At 46.0% G+C, this 16394-nt stretch overlaps 2 protein-coding genes across 4 annotated transcripts; both read left to right on the top strand.

Annotated features, from left to right (window-relative positions):
- Window positions 1-409: 409 nt before the first annotated feature.
- Window positions 410-10221, top strand: arfgap3 (ADP-ribosylation factor GTPase activating protein 3). 2 transcript variants are annotated; one of them, XM_035425236.1, is made up of 17 exons: window positions 410-612; window positions 1730-1848; window positions 2702-2774; window positions 3156-3287; window positions 3755-3835; window positions 3964-4048; window positions 4204-4263; window positions 4430-4465; window positions 4885-4928; window positions 5129-5271; window positions 5537-5668; window positions 5815-5955; window positions 6291-6437; window positions 6670-6790; window positions 6927-7014; window positions 7536-7663; window positions 7843-10221. In XM_035425236.1, the coding sequence occupies exons 1-17, from the start codon at window positions 544-546 to the stop codon at window positions 7858-7860; spliced, it is 1617 nt and encodes a 538-aa protein (XP_035281127.1). In that variant the 5' UTR covers window positions 410-543; the 3' UTR covers window positions 7861-10221. The 2 variants fall into 2 exon arrangements, with proteins under 2 accessions (XP_035281127.1, XP_035281128.1); XM_035425237.1 differs by lacking the exon at window positions 4430-4465.
- A 607-nt stretch (window positions 10222-10828) lies between these two features.
- ikbip (IKBKB interacting protein) lies at window positions 10829-16194 on the top strand. Of its 2 annotated transcripts, none has more exons than XM_035425238.1 (3): window positions 10829-11788; window positions 11920-12037; window positions 12444-14344. In XM_035425238.1, exons 1-3 carry the CDS (start codon window positions 11568-11570, stop codon window positions 13314-13316), a joined length of 1212 nt encoding a protein of 403 aa, XP_035281129.1. In that variant the 5' UTR covers window positions 10829-11567; the 3' UTR covers window positions 13317-14344. The 2 variants fall into 2 exon arrangements, with proteins under 2 accessions (XP_035281129.1, XP_035281130.1); XM_035425239.1 differs by lacking the exon at window positions 12444-14344 and adding an exon at window positions 14441-16194 and having other exon boundaries at window positions 10860-11788.
- The last annotated feature ends 200 nt before the right edge of the window (window positions 16195-16394 follow it).

A 16394-nucleotide genomic window follows, 5' to 3' on the forward strand; every position in this document is an offset into this window, starting at 1 on the left:
TGATTTTTTGTAGTTCAAATATGACCAATATATAGAATATATATTGATATATAGAAACAACAGCATGCATTGTACATTTTATCTGTTCTCTGACTAATATTGAAGGAAATAAGACTGAGCTTTTAAAAATAAATTTAGAGTAGGCTTCATATGCATATTTAGTGATCAACGGGGTAGCAAATGTAGATCTGGTTTATGCTAAAATGGTGTACATTTTAAACATGATATATACTCATATCTGTGGATTTCTATGTAGTTTTCCACAGTCATTTTCTTCTGAGCAGGAGTACAGTGTGGTTGTTTCTAGATATGGGGTTGCCTCAATTTTCCAGAATCCACTAGGCTGTTGTTTGTCATCAGTCAACTTTGTCCAATGACAGCACAGCCAAATTGTCATCCCTGTGACGCGTATGGTGGATACAGAATCCGGAAGCGTCTGTTTCCACCGCGAGAGCTCGGTGATGTGGCGACGGTCGACGCTTGGCAGATTAAGTTTGTCTAGGTGCTCCGTAACTTGGCTAACAACAGGTACCTAACTGAAAGATGTCAGATCCCAGCAAGCAAGAGATTGCGGCCATCTTCAAGCGGCTGCGGTCAGTGCCCACGAATAAGGTGAGACATCTCGAAATAAGAAGCGGCGCAGTTCGGCTCCGTCCACCGTTTGGCAGGAGGAGGAAGTGCAGAATGATTTTGACACGTCGCACTGTTGTGCTAACATCGATTGTTTACTTTGCTAGCTGCCACGCTCACTAGTTGATTTGTTTATTGGAAAATGTGCATGTTCCTTACCAACAAAAACAACGAATCATCTGATATTATTGATGTCTAGCTAAGATTGTCTTCTAGCCAGCTATTAACTGTAACGTTTAGTTAGCTTGTTTGGTGGAATGATTTTTCGACGAGTTTTTGTAGCTAACCTGTATGCCATCTGGAAATAAACATTAGCTAGCTAGACACTGCCAAGGAGGACTGAACTGAAATCCGTACAGTTGTTAATGTTAACATGATTGATTTTTATAATATTCTATAATGAAAGTTCTCGTCATGTAACTTGTAACTTGTAGCTAGGAGTTGATCGTTTCTTTACATTGTCGCTAACTAAGGCAACACCTGTAGCCTTAGTAAAGTTACTAACAAAACATCAGCTAACGTTATTTAGGTAAATTAGGTGAAGGTAGCGCAGCACAGACGGCTGCTGCGCTTGATAACTTCAGTAGTTTTCTGAAAAAAAATTCTTCCATGATGTGTGTGTAGTTTGTTGCACTTCAGACTTAGACTTCCACGGTTCAGGTCAGCTTGCAATTGTCGACGTATTTATGGCACTTTTATCTAATCATACGAAAACAAAATAAATACTGCCATAAAATAATGTATGAAATTACATTTTCTATTTCGTTCATGTAACTCAAATAGGGCTGTTGTTAAATTAGACTAATTGCCTGGTTTTAGAAAACCGTTCTCTATTTTGTAATCTGCATTTCTGTGTGCTTGTCCTCTTATTTGTTTTTGTTTTTTTAAAGCAGTTGTTGACGCTTTAGTATGAGCACTGTAACTTGACCCATAGATTCACAAGAATGCCCCCAGAAGACATATTTAAAATTAGGGCTTTTCCAGGTTTTAAATTACCACTGTCACCTTGAAAAACAGGAATGTTTATATCCATGTGGCAGTAGTGGTAGATTTGCATTATTTTTAAGGATATCTTCTGAACATTTATGTCTGTTTTTAGGCATGCTTCGACTGCAATGCTAAGAACCCCAGCTGGGCCAGCATCACCTATGGAGTCTTTTTATGTATTGACTGTTCCGGAACGCATAGATCTCTTGGTGTGCACCTGTCCTTCATCAGGTACGACCCTTAAAACCTACTTGACTGTTATCAGGGAAGACCTGTACACAAACACACATGCTTCCATTAGGTAGAATCTACATGCACCTGTTCATCAGCTCGGACCCATGCATAACTGTCCTTCATTAAGTAGGTGAAATTTACACCTGTCTGCTAGGTTTGATCTGCCTACCCCTGCTCTTTTGATGCAGTTGGTGTATACCAGTCCATCAGGTGAAAACTATGTATGCCTGTCCTTCAGGTGGGGCCTGTATTTTCCTGTTATTTGTGGGGGTGGGGGTGGGGGAAGGGGGGGGGGGCTGTTTTCTTGCCGTCTTTTAAGTTAGGCCCATCTGTTCTTTGGGTTACACCCATAGGGTGGGACCTATGTACACCTGTGCAGGGGTGTAGCCCAAAATTTAGCTAATTCAGTCTCTGGTTCTCCTTCCCAAAGCAAACGTTTCAGTCCAGGCCTTTTGTGCCCCGTTTGCTTTGGGGCCCTGGGTAATCAGTTCCGTTACCCCCCCCCCAGGGTCTGTGTATACATGTCATTGTTCAGGTCGGACTCTCTGTCACTTTGTCTGTGTGCAGTCTGATACATGCTCAGTTGTGCTATTTGCTTTGACTCTGTGCCAGTGAGCTGTGTGTTCTTCTGTTGCTGGGGTAAGATAGGGTTGTTAGGTCTTTTGACCTAACTGGAAACCAGGTTAAATTAGAACTCTGCTAGTAAAAAAAAAAAAGCAAAAAACAAAACAACAAACCTGTTCTAAATGGAGCACATAATTGTGCCAGGTTTGTCTCAGTAGTTTGGTAGACAGTGGCATGGTTAGCACAGTGAAAACATCTTGACAGTTTGGCTGATTTTGTCTGGCAGGTCTACCGAGCTGGACTCCAACTGGTCCTGGTACCAGTTACGCTGCATGCAGGTGGGCGGGAACGCCAATGCGGTGAGTATGTCTAGTTTGCACGGACATTGAATACATTTTAGTGTACATTACAGGTGCTGCCTCCCGGGTGTGTTGCTGCCTGGGGTGCCCTGTGTATTCGAAAATGTTTTCTGTTCAGTGTGGTAACTTGCCTGACCTGTTTTGTGTAGGAAAGGCTTTATCTTGAGCAACAAGTGTGCTGTGTGTAAATGTTCTCCAACACTGCAGGCGCGTATGGTGTGGGCATTGCATTCTGGTTAGTCGTGCGTGACACCTAGTCCACATGTGGATTTAACACTATAACTCATGCACTGGAATGCTTTGCTTAGATTTGCCGGTGACCCTGTTCAGTATGTGATTAGTTATCCATTTGAACTTCCCAATTCGCCATATTTGTTCCAGATGACTTTCTTCCATCAGCAAAACTCCACCGCATCTGCAGCTAACGCCAAGTACAACAGCAGAGCTGCGCAGCTCTACAGAGAGAAGATCAAGACTCTGGCCACTCAGGCCACCAGACAGCATGGCACAGAGGTACCATAGATATGCACAAAAATATGCACACCAGATATCTGCGAGTTTGTGCAATTAATTTCCGTTTGTGTGGCCAGTGTCCACCACAACCTGTACAGCAGGTATCCTTATCAGCATCATGGGTATTTAGAATTGTATGTGCTTCTGTTTTCGTTGTGTTGTAGCCAGGCATGTTTAATGTTTTGTCTGTGCCTTTGATTTATACCATGTTTATAGCACACACCATGGTAACATTTATTACTGTAACAATACCAATGTGAAGTTGAAATTCACTTAATTCTGTAGCATTGTAGCAATATGATATCCACAATTATTATTAGTATATTACCATCTGTCAGTTCCACAGATACCTCCAGCTGTGTCTGATGTTGGCATCATGATAAGTGTGTACTATAGATAGAAGCTCTGTTGGAGCCTCTGATTTGCTGTGATATAACTCCTGCCAACTGTTATATTGTCTTCTGTAGCTGTGGTTGGACGGCCAGGCGCCCCTCTCTCCTACATCACCTCTAAGCAAGCAAGAGGACTTCTTCAGCCTGCATGTACATGTAGGTTTATGTGTGCGTGTTTTTCATGAATGTGTTAAAAACAGTAATGTGTGAGGTCATTAACGTGTTAAACTGTTAAGTGACTAAGGTGCTTGTACTGTACGTCATGCGGGTGTCTCTGTCCTCAGGTTGAACCTAGTTCATCTCAGATGAACTTGGATCCCACGACAGCGGAGCAGACCAAAGTGCAGGATATCCCAGAAGCAGACAACGGTAAAGTCCTTTTCCTCGAGGGCTGCGCTTATCAGGAGAGGAAGTGCTGTAAACTACGGCTGCTGTGGTGTTGTCACTTAGCAGGACGCGGTGTGAGTCTGTGTTGTAAATCCTCCCTCTCTCACCTTTCCTCTTTCTGTTTTCTTTTTCCTCAGGAACACCGGAGGAAGGCCCTAGCGTGGACCTGCTCAGTGTCTCCCCGAAAGCTGTTCTGGGTAACACCTCAGTATATTACATTATTTAAATACTTACCATTTTTTGGTAAGTATATGTGTTTTGGCCTGTAACTGCAGTGTTCCACCGTGTTTGTATTTGATATAAAAAAAAGGCCATGTTTCTTGTACCATTAGGGATGTAACAGATCTCTCTCTCCCATTCTAGCTGACCCCTCCTCTACAGGAAACTTGCAGAGTAAAGGTAGACAGTTAGCTCATTATGTGAACCACCCCCCCCCCCCTTCCTGAGCTGGCAGTCAGTGAGGGTTTTTGCCTTGTAGTTTTCATTTGCTTTTTCTGTGTCATTTATATGGTTTTAACTGAGTGGCTTTGTGGCTGAGTGAAATTTTGCACCATTTCTCTTTGAGGACGAACCACTTTCAGTCCGTGTCTCGGCTTTTGCTCTCAGTAGAAATGCTTTTGTGTGAATGTGATGTTGCTCTCACAGGATAACGTTGGAGTTTTTCAGTCTTGGTAGTTTCCGGGACAGACTCACGGGTGTCCTTCAAACGCAGCACAGACACAAACTGACCGCAGCACAGACCGGAGAATGTAACTGTTCCGTTTTGAATTCTGCTGCTCTCCTGTGAATGACTTGCCTGTCCTTCCACTCCTTCACAGAGTCCTCTCTGATCAGGAAGAAGCCAGGCCCTGCTAAGAAAACGGTAAGTGTATGACAGAGCCTATGTCCTTCGGGCTCCACACTGGCGCCAAGGTGACGCATTGACCTTCTCTCCTTATCTCCTCGCGTCTCCTGTGTGTGTGTGTGTGTGTGTGTGTGTCTGTGTGTGCATGCTTTGACCGTGTTACTTGTCTGTGTGGGAGCCCGTGTACTCACCCGATGCCAATGTTGGTTGTCTGTCAGCTTGGCTCAAAGAAGGGCGGCCTGGGGGCTCAGAAGGTGAGCAGTAAGAGCTTCTCGGAGCTGGAGAAGCGCGCGCAGGCCGTGGACAAACAGCGGGAGCGTGATGACACCCCGCCGAAGCCCAGCGAGGCCGAGGGACCCATGTGAGCTCCTCCCCCTCTCACACGCACACGTCGCGTTCTCCTCCCTCTCACACGCACCCGTCGCGCTTTCCTGTCCTTATGCTCTCTCCCCTTTTCGTTTCTCCACACGTCACTCATCGTCACTCTAACTCTCCTCCTTGAGCTTCTAAGTTTTTTTTTTTTTTTTTTTTTTTTTTTTTTTGAGCTGCAGAATTTGGGGTGGTGACTGAAGGAGGCGGGTCTTAGGCCTTACAGTGCTGACGTGTCATTGTGTGCCCGCCCGCAGAGTGTCCTCCATGCGGCTGGCCTACAAGGACCTGGAGGCACAGCGTAAGCAGGACGAGCAGAAGCTGAAGAACATGGAGGGGAAGAAGAAGGAGCAGGCCGAGAGGCTGGGGATGGGCCTGACCAGCCGGAGGTGAGCTAGCCTCACGCAGCTAATGTTAGCGTTAACTTCTTCTGCAGCAGGGGTGACTGACTCCAGGCCCGCACGCGACTGCCTGCATGGTCGGTTCTGGACATGGTGTCTGCCCCTAATGCCTAACGCCTCCTCTCTGGTTCCAGCGGCGTGTCACACTCGGTGCTGTCCGACATGCACACCATCCAGCAGGAGTCTCCCGCGGAGGCCAAGGGGTCGTGGGGCAAGAAGTATGCCGTCGAGGACGACGCCGAAGACGACGGCTCCTTCTCTTCCAGGTTCTCCAGGTGGGGGCAGATTTCGGGGGGGGGGAGGCGGTGCCGCTTAGCGATGTGAGCCTGGTCCTATCCTCAGGTTCAGGCCCTAAACAAGCGCATGACTTGAGGCCAGCATCAAGTACAGACACAACATTTCAGTTGTTTTCAAGGTAAACTCTGGAAGGAAAAGATAGGAATTTACTAAACATGTTAAAAGTTTCCATAAATGTTTAAACGTCTGACTGAGCAATTAGACATAGCATTGTCACATGCTTGTAAACCCTCCTTGTGTGTCTTTTTTTGTTTTCTGTCCACTTTATAGTTGTTCAATGTGCAGCTAAATGACTCCTCGTGTCCTTTTGCAGAATGTCCTCGAGATACACGGATGAGTTTGCAGAACCTTCCAGCAAGTCCTCCCAGTGGGGGGAGCCCAAAGGGTCCTCTGGGAAGCAGGAGAGCCTGAAACCAGAGCCAGACTTCTTCCTCAGCTCAAAGACATCATTTGACGAAAGGTACTACCCAGTACCTGCCTTACCAACACAGCCAATCGCGTGCAGGGATTACACCGGAGGCAGGGCACACAGCCAATCACACAGCCATTCGAACATTACCAACGCAACCAATCACCTGCAGTGACTACTCCAGAAGCGGAGCACATTTGCTGAAGGCGAAACGGTTTTCATCTGTCGAATGGAACTTGAAACGTAACAATTAAATATTTCTCTTGCTCCGTTCCTCCCATAGGGCAACAAGACGAAAACACGAACTGGAGCCCGTCTCTTCCACGGGTGAGGCTCAGAAGAAGTTTGGCAACGCCAAGGCCATCTCCTCCGACATGTACTTCGGGAATCAGGACAACACTGAGGCACGTCCCCCTTCTTCGCCCTCGGAGGCCATGGCCCACGGCCGTACATGAAAGCCGTTGTCAGTTTCAGATAGTCCTGTGCAACGGCCTCGCCGGGGGTGCTGACCCGCCTCTCTTCCCTCTCTCCCTCCGACAGTATGAAACCAGGACCAGGCTGGAGAGGCTCACCGGCAACTCTGCCATCAGCTCGGCCGACCTGTTCGAAGAGCAGAAGAAACAGACGGGTAAGGACGGGGGGCTCGGGGCGAGCCACGGCACAGAATGGGAGCCCCCTTTGGGGCGAGATGCAAAAAGGATGCAGCGTTCTCCAGTCTTCTGGGAAACCAGCCAGAGTTTCATTGAATAAAATGAAGCAGAATTTGAAGGAAACCCATTACATGTGAAATATTGCAGGTTGGGCTGGGCTCCCAAGTGGCCTATTCAACAAGGTACTGGGCATGACAGCAGGCTGGGCCCTATGGCCAAGATATCTTGTATTAAAATGGATTGTCATTCACCAGCTATTACCAGGAGCCCGGGGTGTGATTTTGTTTGTCCCACCAGAGGTAGGGTGGGATGAGGTTCCTGAGTCATCCTGTGCAATTTAAATAGATGTTCCAGCCAGACTTCTGTGTAGAAAAGGAAGGAATATAGGTTTCGCTGGACATTCTGACCTATAGATGCACACAGCGTAGTTCAGTTGGGGTCTGCGCCCTGTGTTGTAGCATGTCAGGGCGTCTCACTGGTACTGATGTGTGCTCCTCAGGCTCAGGCTCGTACAGCCTGAGCAACGTCCTGCCCAACGCGCCAGACATGTCCCAGCTCAAACTCGGGGTCAGGACCGTAGCAGGGAGGCTCTCCGTGATGGCCAGCGGCGTGATGTCATCCATCCAGGTCAGTGGTGCTAGTCCGTCCCTCCTCCGATGCACGTCGCATGCTCACGCGCACAAACGCGCACACGCACACACACACACACACATGCGCTTCGCTGACACGGACAGACACAGAGCTGACTTAGGAAACGCTCCTGGTTACTCCATCGCCTGACCCCGCGTGTGTTTTGTGCGTTTCAGGACCACTACAGCACTTGAGTGCCCTCTTGCACCTGTGGTTCCAGCAGAGGTGTATCCGGGCACACGTGTTGTATGTATCTCCACCGCAGCGGGGACCATTCCTCTGCGAGGTGTATGCCTGAAGACAAAGACTCGTGTCCAAGCAGAAGTTACAATGAAGAATCCTTTTTTTTTCAATGTAAACCGAAGCTTTTTTTTTTTTTTCCTGGTATGTGGTTTTGTGTAATCTTGAAGTCAACATATTTAAAAATGTTTATTTAGGAGCAGTTCAAGAGCTCTGGTGTAGCCTATAGTAAAAGAGGTCTTTTGCACTACCCATCCTGACAGAGGGAAGAAGCATTTTTGAGGCAAGTTTTACTGAGGCTTGTAGCTTTAGCGTTTTCTTTTGGATTTGATGCTGGGAATCAGATGTATATGTCTGTTTAAATGCCACTAGTGAGAGTAAAACCTATGAAGTTTTACTGCTTCTTTGCAAACGTGGGGCTTGAGCAAACACAATGCTGCACATTACTGTAAAGGCCCGACATGTTAGAATTGTGTGCCGGGTTATATGACCGTAGTTCTCTTCAGCATTCCAAAACCAGCCTTTAAGGCCAAATTCTAGCCTCATTTTAAATGTTAAGTGCCCTTAAATTGGCATGCTAACCATCACAGAGCACCCTGGACGTTCGGACAGGATTGTAGTAAATAATTTGCCCAGCGTTCAGATCCACTCAAATTGATTAGTGTAGACAACTGGTCATCTCTCTCACAGATCTCACACTGACTGTGTGGGCAAAAGCAACACTGAAGGACCAAACATAGCAGATGTTCTCCTACTTAGGGAAGATCCATGCTATACTTGTTTTTTCTGACCTTTTGCGAGAAAGAGCAGTTTCTTTGTAATACTGAGGTAGTGTGTTCTCTGATATTAAACCTGTTGAGAGGATATTTGCTGTGGTTTGAGCAGAGCTAGTTCTGCTTTAAGTGGTAGTCTGAATGGAGCCATCTCAACTGAGGTATGGTTTAGCTTAGTTTGATAGCACTAAGTGAACAGAGCTACTTTGATGTTTGGAAGCGATTTCAATGAAGTAGACAATCATTTTTTGATCCTGAGCTGTTAATTCCCTCTAGAAAGCATTTTCAGACTGTTGGCCAGAATTGGGGGGAAAAAAACACGGAATTTAACCTTAAAGGCCAATGCAGTACACTGCCCAGAACAAAATATAATCAATGAACTTTTCACATACTGTCATTTTAGTGCTGATATCCTTATTATACATTCTACAGCTGGTTAGGGTGTCTGATCACTTATCACTGTGGAAAGTAGTCATTGAATATTGTATAGTGGAATTCTGTGAGTGTCTTCATTAAAACTCGGAATTTCACAGTTAATCGCTTGCTATAGAAACTTCAGCCAAAAATATTTTTTGCACAATCCTGATAATTTTATTTTGATGAGGTTTATTCAAGTTGATCATTAGGAATTTGTGTAATCAGATTTACAAAATAGCAGCTTTAATGCTTTTTGAATGAATGCTGCCATTGTTCAGCCGGGGATGCGTGCCTCAGCAAGGCTTGAAGCCCCTGCATGCACTGCTTGCATGTGAAGGTCCGAGCACAGAATCCCAGCACTAGTTCACAAAAAGATGGGCATTGGAGAGGAGGCATACACAGAGCTGTGTGATCTGCTGTCTATAAGATCTGTTTATCTATTGCTCTGGTTGTATTTCTGTATCATCTGTTCCCCCCCAAGTACCACTTATTTGATACACTGTCTATTATTTGAGAGAAATATAACCTCTATACATATAAAGATTATATAAACCAGAGAAACTACCTTTAAAGCTGTTTTTGTAGAAAATGACCTCCATATTAAAAAAGAAGAAAAAAAAAATCTCTTCATAAAATCCAAATCATTCCAAGGCCAAATTTTATTGCCCTTTGGACTAAACAGTGAAGATATGGTGCCTTCATTCAGAGTGTAGCGTGGTAATTAAAGACTTGGTTTAAAAAATAAAAATTAAAAAATTAAAAAAAACAATAAAAAAAAACTCATGTTCCATAAACTGAATAAAACAGGCTTAATGCCTTATCCTTTGTTTCTTTATGTATGCCAGTTAAAGACAATGTTTTTAACGGGGTATTTAATAAAGCTTATTAAAATAAACACACATATGCATCATTTACCTGGAATTAGAACTCTCACGTAGACATGTACAGACCCAAGCAAGCTTGAATTTATATATGCTTTTGTTGCACAGTATAGGGAACCAAGCATCAGTTAAGCACATGGTGTAATGGGCTACAGTAACAGTGGTGCTGCATCACAATCTCGCACAGCCAGTTGACTATGTCCAAAAAATAAAAACTACCAGCTCAAATGTTGAATAAACTGTTGCTCCCCTAAATGTTTGTATGGGTGTTTCTTGATTGTTGAGCACAAATGGTGGACAATAAATGGACTGTTGCCCTGAACTGAACACTGAGTGAGAGGATTTGTTTCCATGAGTTGACAACTAAAATATATAAATTACATTTTTCAGTGCAGCTGAAATGTTTTTTTTAAAAATTGACCAATTTAAACAAGAATTCACCAATCAAACTAATGCTGTGATAAACAGTTTTTCTGCTGTTGCATCAATTTTTTGCCACTAGGATGACCCATCAACTGGGGTTGAAACAACGCCAAGTGAACTGTTCACCTTTTTTTTTTAACGTTGAAACGGTTTGTTTGACAAATGACAATAAACCACAGCCTATCTATACTCTTAAGTATGCAATTGCACAATATTGTACTACCTTATTCCGCCCCAGACTTATGCATTTCAGCCCGGGGCTACATGAACAGTAAAGAATTTGGTACGCATAGGGTATAACCGATGATGTTCATATTCCTCTGGGTACAAAATAAACCGCTAGATGTCTCTTATGCCAGTGAATTCCCGGCCTGCGCGACGTACTTACATTTGGCTTCCGGCTTTGCCACTTTGACATACAGAAAATATAATTCACTCTATATATTGACGATATTTATTATACTGAGGAACTTTCAGCAAATGACAGTTAGTTCACAAGGCTGCCGAATCAAGCAGCACTGTCGACCACATACACATTACCTTTCGCTAAGTAGGGTTGGACCGTCGGAGATTCTGGAAAATCTTGGAAAAAATAATAACACCAATCTTGGAGCTCTGTCTCTCCGCATCACAGCTGCGTCATCGCATTCCCGATTAGGCTCCGACGAAGAAACTGGGAGTGATGACGTTGGCAGGCAGCAGTGCTACTGGGCAGACGCTACTCAGTTATTCTGCCAGGTATCTGCCGCCTAGGGCGATTTTTATGCATCTTCTGAGCATTTTGTATTCTATTGACCGTGGAGGTATCCTAACTGGCATAGAAAAAGACAACTAAACCAGATTACTATCTATTTCTAAAGAAGAAAGATAAACGGGGGAAAACTACCTACAAGCTAGCTCACGAATTTGTTCGTTTTCATAAGAGTTTACAGCGTTAGGTTCCGCAAATACAGCATCTTGTTCAGTGGGCTTATTCTGTATAGATGTTTAGAAATCAATAATTTGTTTGTAGTTTTGGGATCCTTGGATACAATGCAAGTATATGTACTGGGTTTGTAGTTTTTTTGCTTTTGGTTGTTCTGCGCTCTTCTCCCCCGTTGCACGCATCTCGAGCATTGCGTAGCCTTCCCGGTGCTAGCGAGGAAGGAAGAAAACACGCAATCAGAAATGCCGAGTAATGAACTGAAACAGAGAAAGAAAACTCCACAAGGAAAGCAAGATGATAAAAGTGACGATACTTCAAAGCCAACCGCCAAGGAGGACGAAGCGAAGAAAGCCGACGTAACCGAGGGGAAACTTTGCGCTGGAGAACGTCCAACGTCCCAAACTCTGGATCTCAGGACTATTGCCTGTCTCCTGTCTATAGCAGTCTGCCTCTCTCTGTCCTGGTAAGTTACTTTTGCTGCTGTTTGATGAAAATGTTAGCTGCTGAATGTTTCGTTCATTTAGATGATAAGAATTGGTAGTTATATTTGCTGGCATTCTAATAAGTTGTGTTTTGTACGTTTTTGTCATACAGGGTCGTGTTGCAGCAGAACATAAAATTTGCTGAAGTTGAGGAAAAATACAAACTACTGTATCAAAAGACAGCAGTGCTCCAAGAACTGGAGAATGAAATTGGCCAAATCACCAGGAAGGTAAGTCCAATTTTAAACAGTAATGCAGTGTTGTAGGCAAGTTTCTGTTTGTTACTTGTAAAAGACACTGACCCGTAAAGATAGCCCATATGAGATGGGAAGATGGGCTAACTTGGCCCTGCACGGTTGTTAACACTCTGTCACGTGAGTGGGTCCAGGAAATCACACGTCAAGGTCAATTGAGGAATTTACTAGTATTTATGCTATGCGACTGACTGTTGTGGCATGTTTTGCGGGTACAACTTTTATCTTGAGTTGTCAACAGAACTGGATAGAGTGGATGCAGGAGAAAGTCCATTTTCCTAGTATTGCATGTTGCTTGCGGCAGCGTGTACGTCGGGAAGTTGTGTGCGATGGGAAGATTGGGAGCCAGACACAAACTCCCTGTTTTATGTTGTGGGTGCAGCTGGACTCCTCCGAAAATGACCTGCAGGGTGCAATGTCGTCCGTGTCCTTGGTGAATAAGCTGGAGCGGGACATCTCCGGCCTGCACGCCGCCATCATGGCGATTCAGGACAGCGAGCACTCGGCCTCGCTCGACATCCAGGGCATCAACCGCCACTTTCTGAACGTGACCGAGGCGTGGCAGGCCAGCCTGGAGCTCATCACGCGGGACATCGGGGGGCTGAAGGCGGAGTCGCGGGCCGCCCACGGCCGGGTGACGGAGAAGGTGAACGAGGCGGAGGGGAAGGCGCGGGCCACGCGGAAGAGGCTGGCGGAGCTGGAGGACAGCACGCGCATGAACGCCCGCGCGCTGGAGAACACGGAGGAGGACGACGCCCGCCGCGTCCGGGACCAGCTGGACTGGAACACCCGGCAGATCGGGCAGCTGGAGGAGCGTCAGCGCGCCCTCTCCCGCCGCGACGCCGAGCTGCGCGACGCGCTGGCCGAGCACCTGCCGCGGGCGGAGCGCTGCGAGGAGCACCTGCCCGCCGTGGAGGACGCGGTGCGCTCCATCCTGCGGCTGGCCGCCGACCTGGGCGCGGCCCAGAGGAGGGTGGAGGAGCTGACCCTGCAGGTCTTCGGCGTGGAGGACAGCGCGCTCAAGGCCGTGTCCGAGATCCTGGCCATCCAGCAGGCGCTGGACGCCATGCAGGCCGACAACAGCATCCTGAAAATGAGGAACGACCTGGGCGTCGTCAAGGAGACCGTCAAGGAGATGTACCGTGCCAGGAGGGAGCTGGCCCACCCGGAGCCTCCAAGCCAGCAGGAGGCGCAAGACGAGGGCGAACCTGACAAACTCCCTGAGCATGAACCAGCTGAGCTGGGAGATGTGTGATATCATGGCCTGCAATGAAGAAACAGTCTGGCTTATTCATACAGAGCTGCATAGTCTCCCATTAAAGAAGCAGGGACGTGTTTTGTTGTGTAGCCCGATTGTTCCACTATTATCTTGCATAATGTTCAGCATATATTGTGTTATTCGTAGAAACCACTGCACTCAAAGCAATAGTGGTACATGAATGAGAGGGTACTTATACCTCAGTAAGCTGTGTGATTGGTTCACAGACAAAGATTGGAATGTTAACTTAAATTTTTTTTAGCGTGGGCGCTATAAAGCACATCTTATGCTGTTCAGTGCATCATCAGTGTTTTCAACAATTTATTTTGTACAGTAGATTTTGTGCCAATCACTGCAGTATTTCACTGAGCTAAAATGGCAATACACTGCTACAGTAAGCTGTTCACCACTGTCACACTGTCATACCTTCACACTGTCCAAGCTGTTTGTATTATCTGTAAAGATTTATGGATATCATCATGGTGAAACTGCACTGATGTTTAACGCATTAGCTCGTTTTATGTCCATGCCATTGAAATTACCCCATGGGAGACATTTTTATCATGTGACATTATTATTTGATATAAAGTGTCTATCACGTGATGCTACTTCAGGTAAAATATATTGTTAATGATCACGCTTAGAATGCACTTTCATCCTGTATTTGAACGTTTGAACAGTCCTCTCTTTGGAGTTACTTGATTGTTCAAGAGTGTTGTGCTTGGGGTGGCCAGTCTGGTGTGTACGAGACATTATTACAACTGTTATATTTTGTCATATAACATTTTAAAAAGCAATGTGTGTAGTAATGTAAGTAATTAATTTCTGAAAAACTATTTCCATTCTGTATTTTTGAAGTCAGGGATGAGTTTCATTAACTGAACATGAATTGAACATTGCTGTTTTGCTAGTCACTGTATTTCCTGTTTATATACAAACATTAGTTCAATTGAAACTGAATTGAAACTTCAAGGTCAAAGTACCTTTGAGTGTTGAAAAAGGAATAAAGGAGTTTACGTTCATAATTGACTGCCAAGTGTGTGTAATTTAACTATGATGTCTGTAAAATGGTTGGTGGTAGCAAATACAAAATGGCTGCTGTTTCTCTTTTCTCCTTTTAGTTTAAGGGTGTCCAGGTGCTGGTGGAGAAGCTCGAGGGGCAGTCTGTGCTGTCCCACGTGGAGAACTTGGATCGGGATGTGTCCCAGCTGAAGGAGTGGGTATCAGGCCTGACCGAAAAGCGAGAGAAGCTCCAGGAGAACCTGTCGGGTCTGTCCCAGGCCGTGCGGGGGATTGAGGAACGCACCACCGTCATCACCCAGGACGTCAGCGCCAAGGTGGCCTCGGTCAGGACGGACGTGCGGCGGATGGCCGGCCTGGAGTCGGAGGTGGAGGCGCTGCTGGCCTCCGAGCAGGAGCTGGAGGAGAAGGTGGCGCACGCGGAGCGGGCCATGGTGAAGAGGATCGGGGATGTGCTGGCGAGCAGCATCGACAGGGTGACCGTGCTGAAGAGCTCCACGGACAGGAACGGGCAGAGCCTGGAGCGGCTGCGGCGCCAGCTAGCCGAGCTGTCCGCCGCCGACGCCGCGCTCGCCGGCCGCCTCCAGACCCTGGAGAGCGGGCGTGCCCGGCTGCTGAAGACCGTCACCTTCGCCAGCGACCTGAAGCCCAAGGTCTCGACCATCAAGAAGGACTTCGCCCTGCTGGAGCCGCAGATGGCCGACCTGACGCTGCGGATCGGCCGGCTGGCCGAGGACATGATGCGGAGGGAGGAGGACATCGCCGTGCTCCGGGAGACCCTGGCCAACCTGACTGCCGTCCAGGGCGACCTGCGGAGCGTCCAGCAGCAGCTTACCCAGGTCCCCAACATAAGCGACGTGTTCCCTCAGACTAACGAGCCTGGGGAGTAGAGAACCCCCCTCAAATGTTTAATATTCCAGAGACTCCTTTACTGTATCAAGGAGAATCTCCCTAAATTCCAGAGACTGGCCCGGTCCCATTACTGGCCCGGGAGAATGTTCCATTGCTGTTATTACCGTTAAACCTGGAGTTGCTTTTTTTATCAAAGAGTGTTGTTTACTGCAGATTTTTTGTGAGATTATTTACTGAGAAGGTCAGTTATTTCAGCGAGTTGTGTAAGTTAACGCGGAATGCGCTCTCAAAAGATGGAATGTTCTGGGCGAGCACAGCATTGTCAGTCACAAGGGTCATGTCAAGGCTGATGTTGAAATGCTTTCCAGTTTTGCAAAGCCATCTCATTTCTGAATGGAAAGAACTCCAGATTTGAACTTTGTGCACTAATCAAACAAACCATTTCCCATCTAGAGTGTGCTCAGTAGTGACAGGCCAGGAACCCAAGTGTACCTTGGGGCTAATGTAGCAAACAGATTATCTAAGAGACCATCATAGACTGCAGTATGAGCAACGTTGAATTCAAGGGCGGCCACTGTTAGGACTAGCTCACTGGGCTTTACCTTGTAGCTGCAGATTAGTTCAGTCTTCTGTTACAATCAGGAAATGATTAAAGAACTGAGCAGTCAGCTGCATGTTTGTACTGGTTGCTCCAGACTGCTGCCTTTGTAGCAAACCCAATTTTTGCACTATAGCGATTGCAAGAAGTTGGCATTGCAGCATTAAACCACCCTAAATCTCCATTTGTGTATCTTCATTCTAAACAACAAGGAATCACAAACTTCTTGTTGCAGACACAAAAACAACGTGAGGTGCCAAAGAGTTTATTTTGAGAGATGGTAACTCATAAGCATAACTTGTTTTGACATAACACATGCTTGAACATAATTATATCCAGTCAAAGTGTTTCAGGGAATTTTGTGGAACTAATTAATGACCTCATTAAAGTGGTTCTTTGACAATGCTTGCTTGTGTAATTCTGTTGATGCTGTGTGAACAAATTTGTCTTAATACTACAGAAAAGGGCATTTCTTGGAAGTTGCACACAGGTTCATTTTATCTTGTTATGGTTTTGGATAAACTCAGATGTCCACTGTTCTGCTGGCATGTAACATTCTCTACAATGGACCAGGCCATTTCCTGACTACCATGTAAAAAGGTACT

The sequence above is a fragment of the Anguilla anguilla genome, chromosome 7 (assembly GCF_013347855.1).
Source record: "Anguilla anguilla isolate fAngAng1 chromosome 7, fAngAng1.pri, whole genome shotgun sequence".
In the NCBI taxonomy this organism is placed as follows: domain Eukaryota; kingdom Metazoa; phylum Chordata; class Actinopteri; order Anguilliformes; family Anguillidae; genus Anguilla; species Anguilla anguilla.

Coding starts and splice junctions, on each gene's coding strand:
- arfgap3 (XM_035425236.1), top strand. CDS start 544: ATGTCAGATCCCAGCAAGCAAGAGATTGCGGCCATCTTCAAGCGGCTG. Junction 3,288..3,754: donor CCAGACAGCATGGCACAGAG/GTACCATAGATA, acceptor TGTCTTCTGTAG/CTGTGGTTGGACGGCCAGGC. Junction 6,791..6,926: donor GGAATCAGGACAACACTGAG/GCACGTCCCCCT, acceptor TCCCTCCGACAG/TATGAAACCAGGACCAGGCT.
- ikbip (XM_035425238.1), top strand. CDS start 11,568: ATGCCGAGTAATGAACTGAAACAGAGAAAGAAAACTCCACAAGGAAAG. Junction 11,789..11,919: donor GTCTGCCTCTCTCTGTCCTG/GTAAGTTACTTT, acceptor TTTGTCATACAG/GGTCGTGTTGCAGCAGAACA. Junction 12,038..12,443: donor TTGGCCAAATCACCAGGAAG/GTAAGTCCAATT, acceptor TTGTGGGTGCAG/CTGGACTCCTCCGAAAATGA.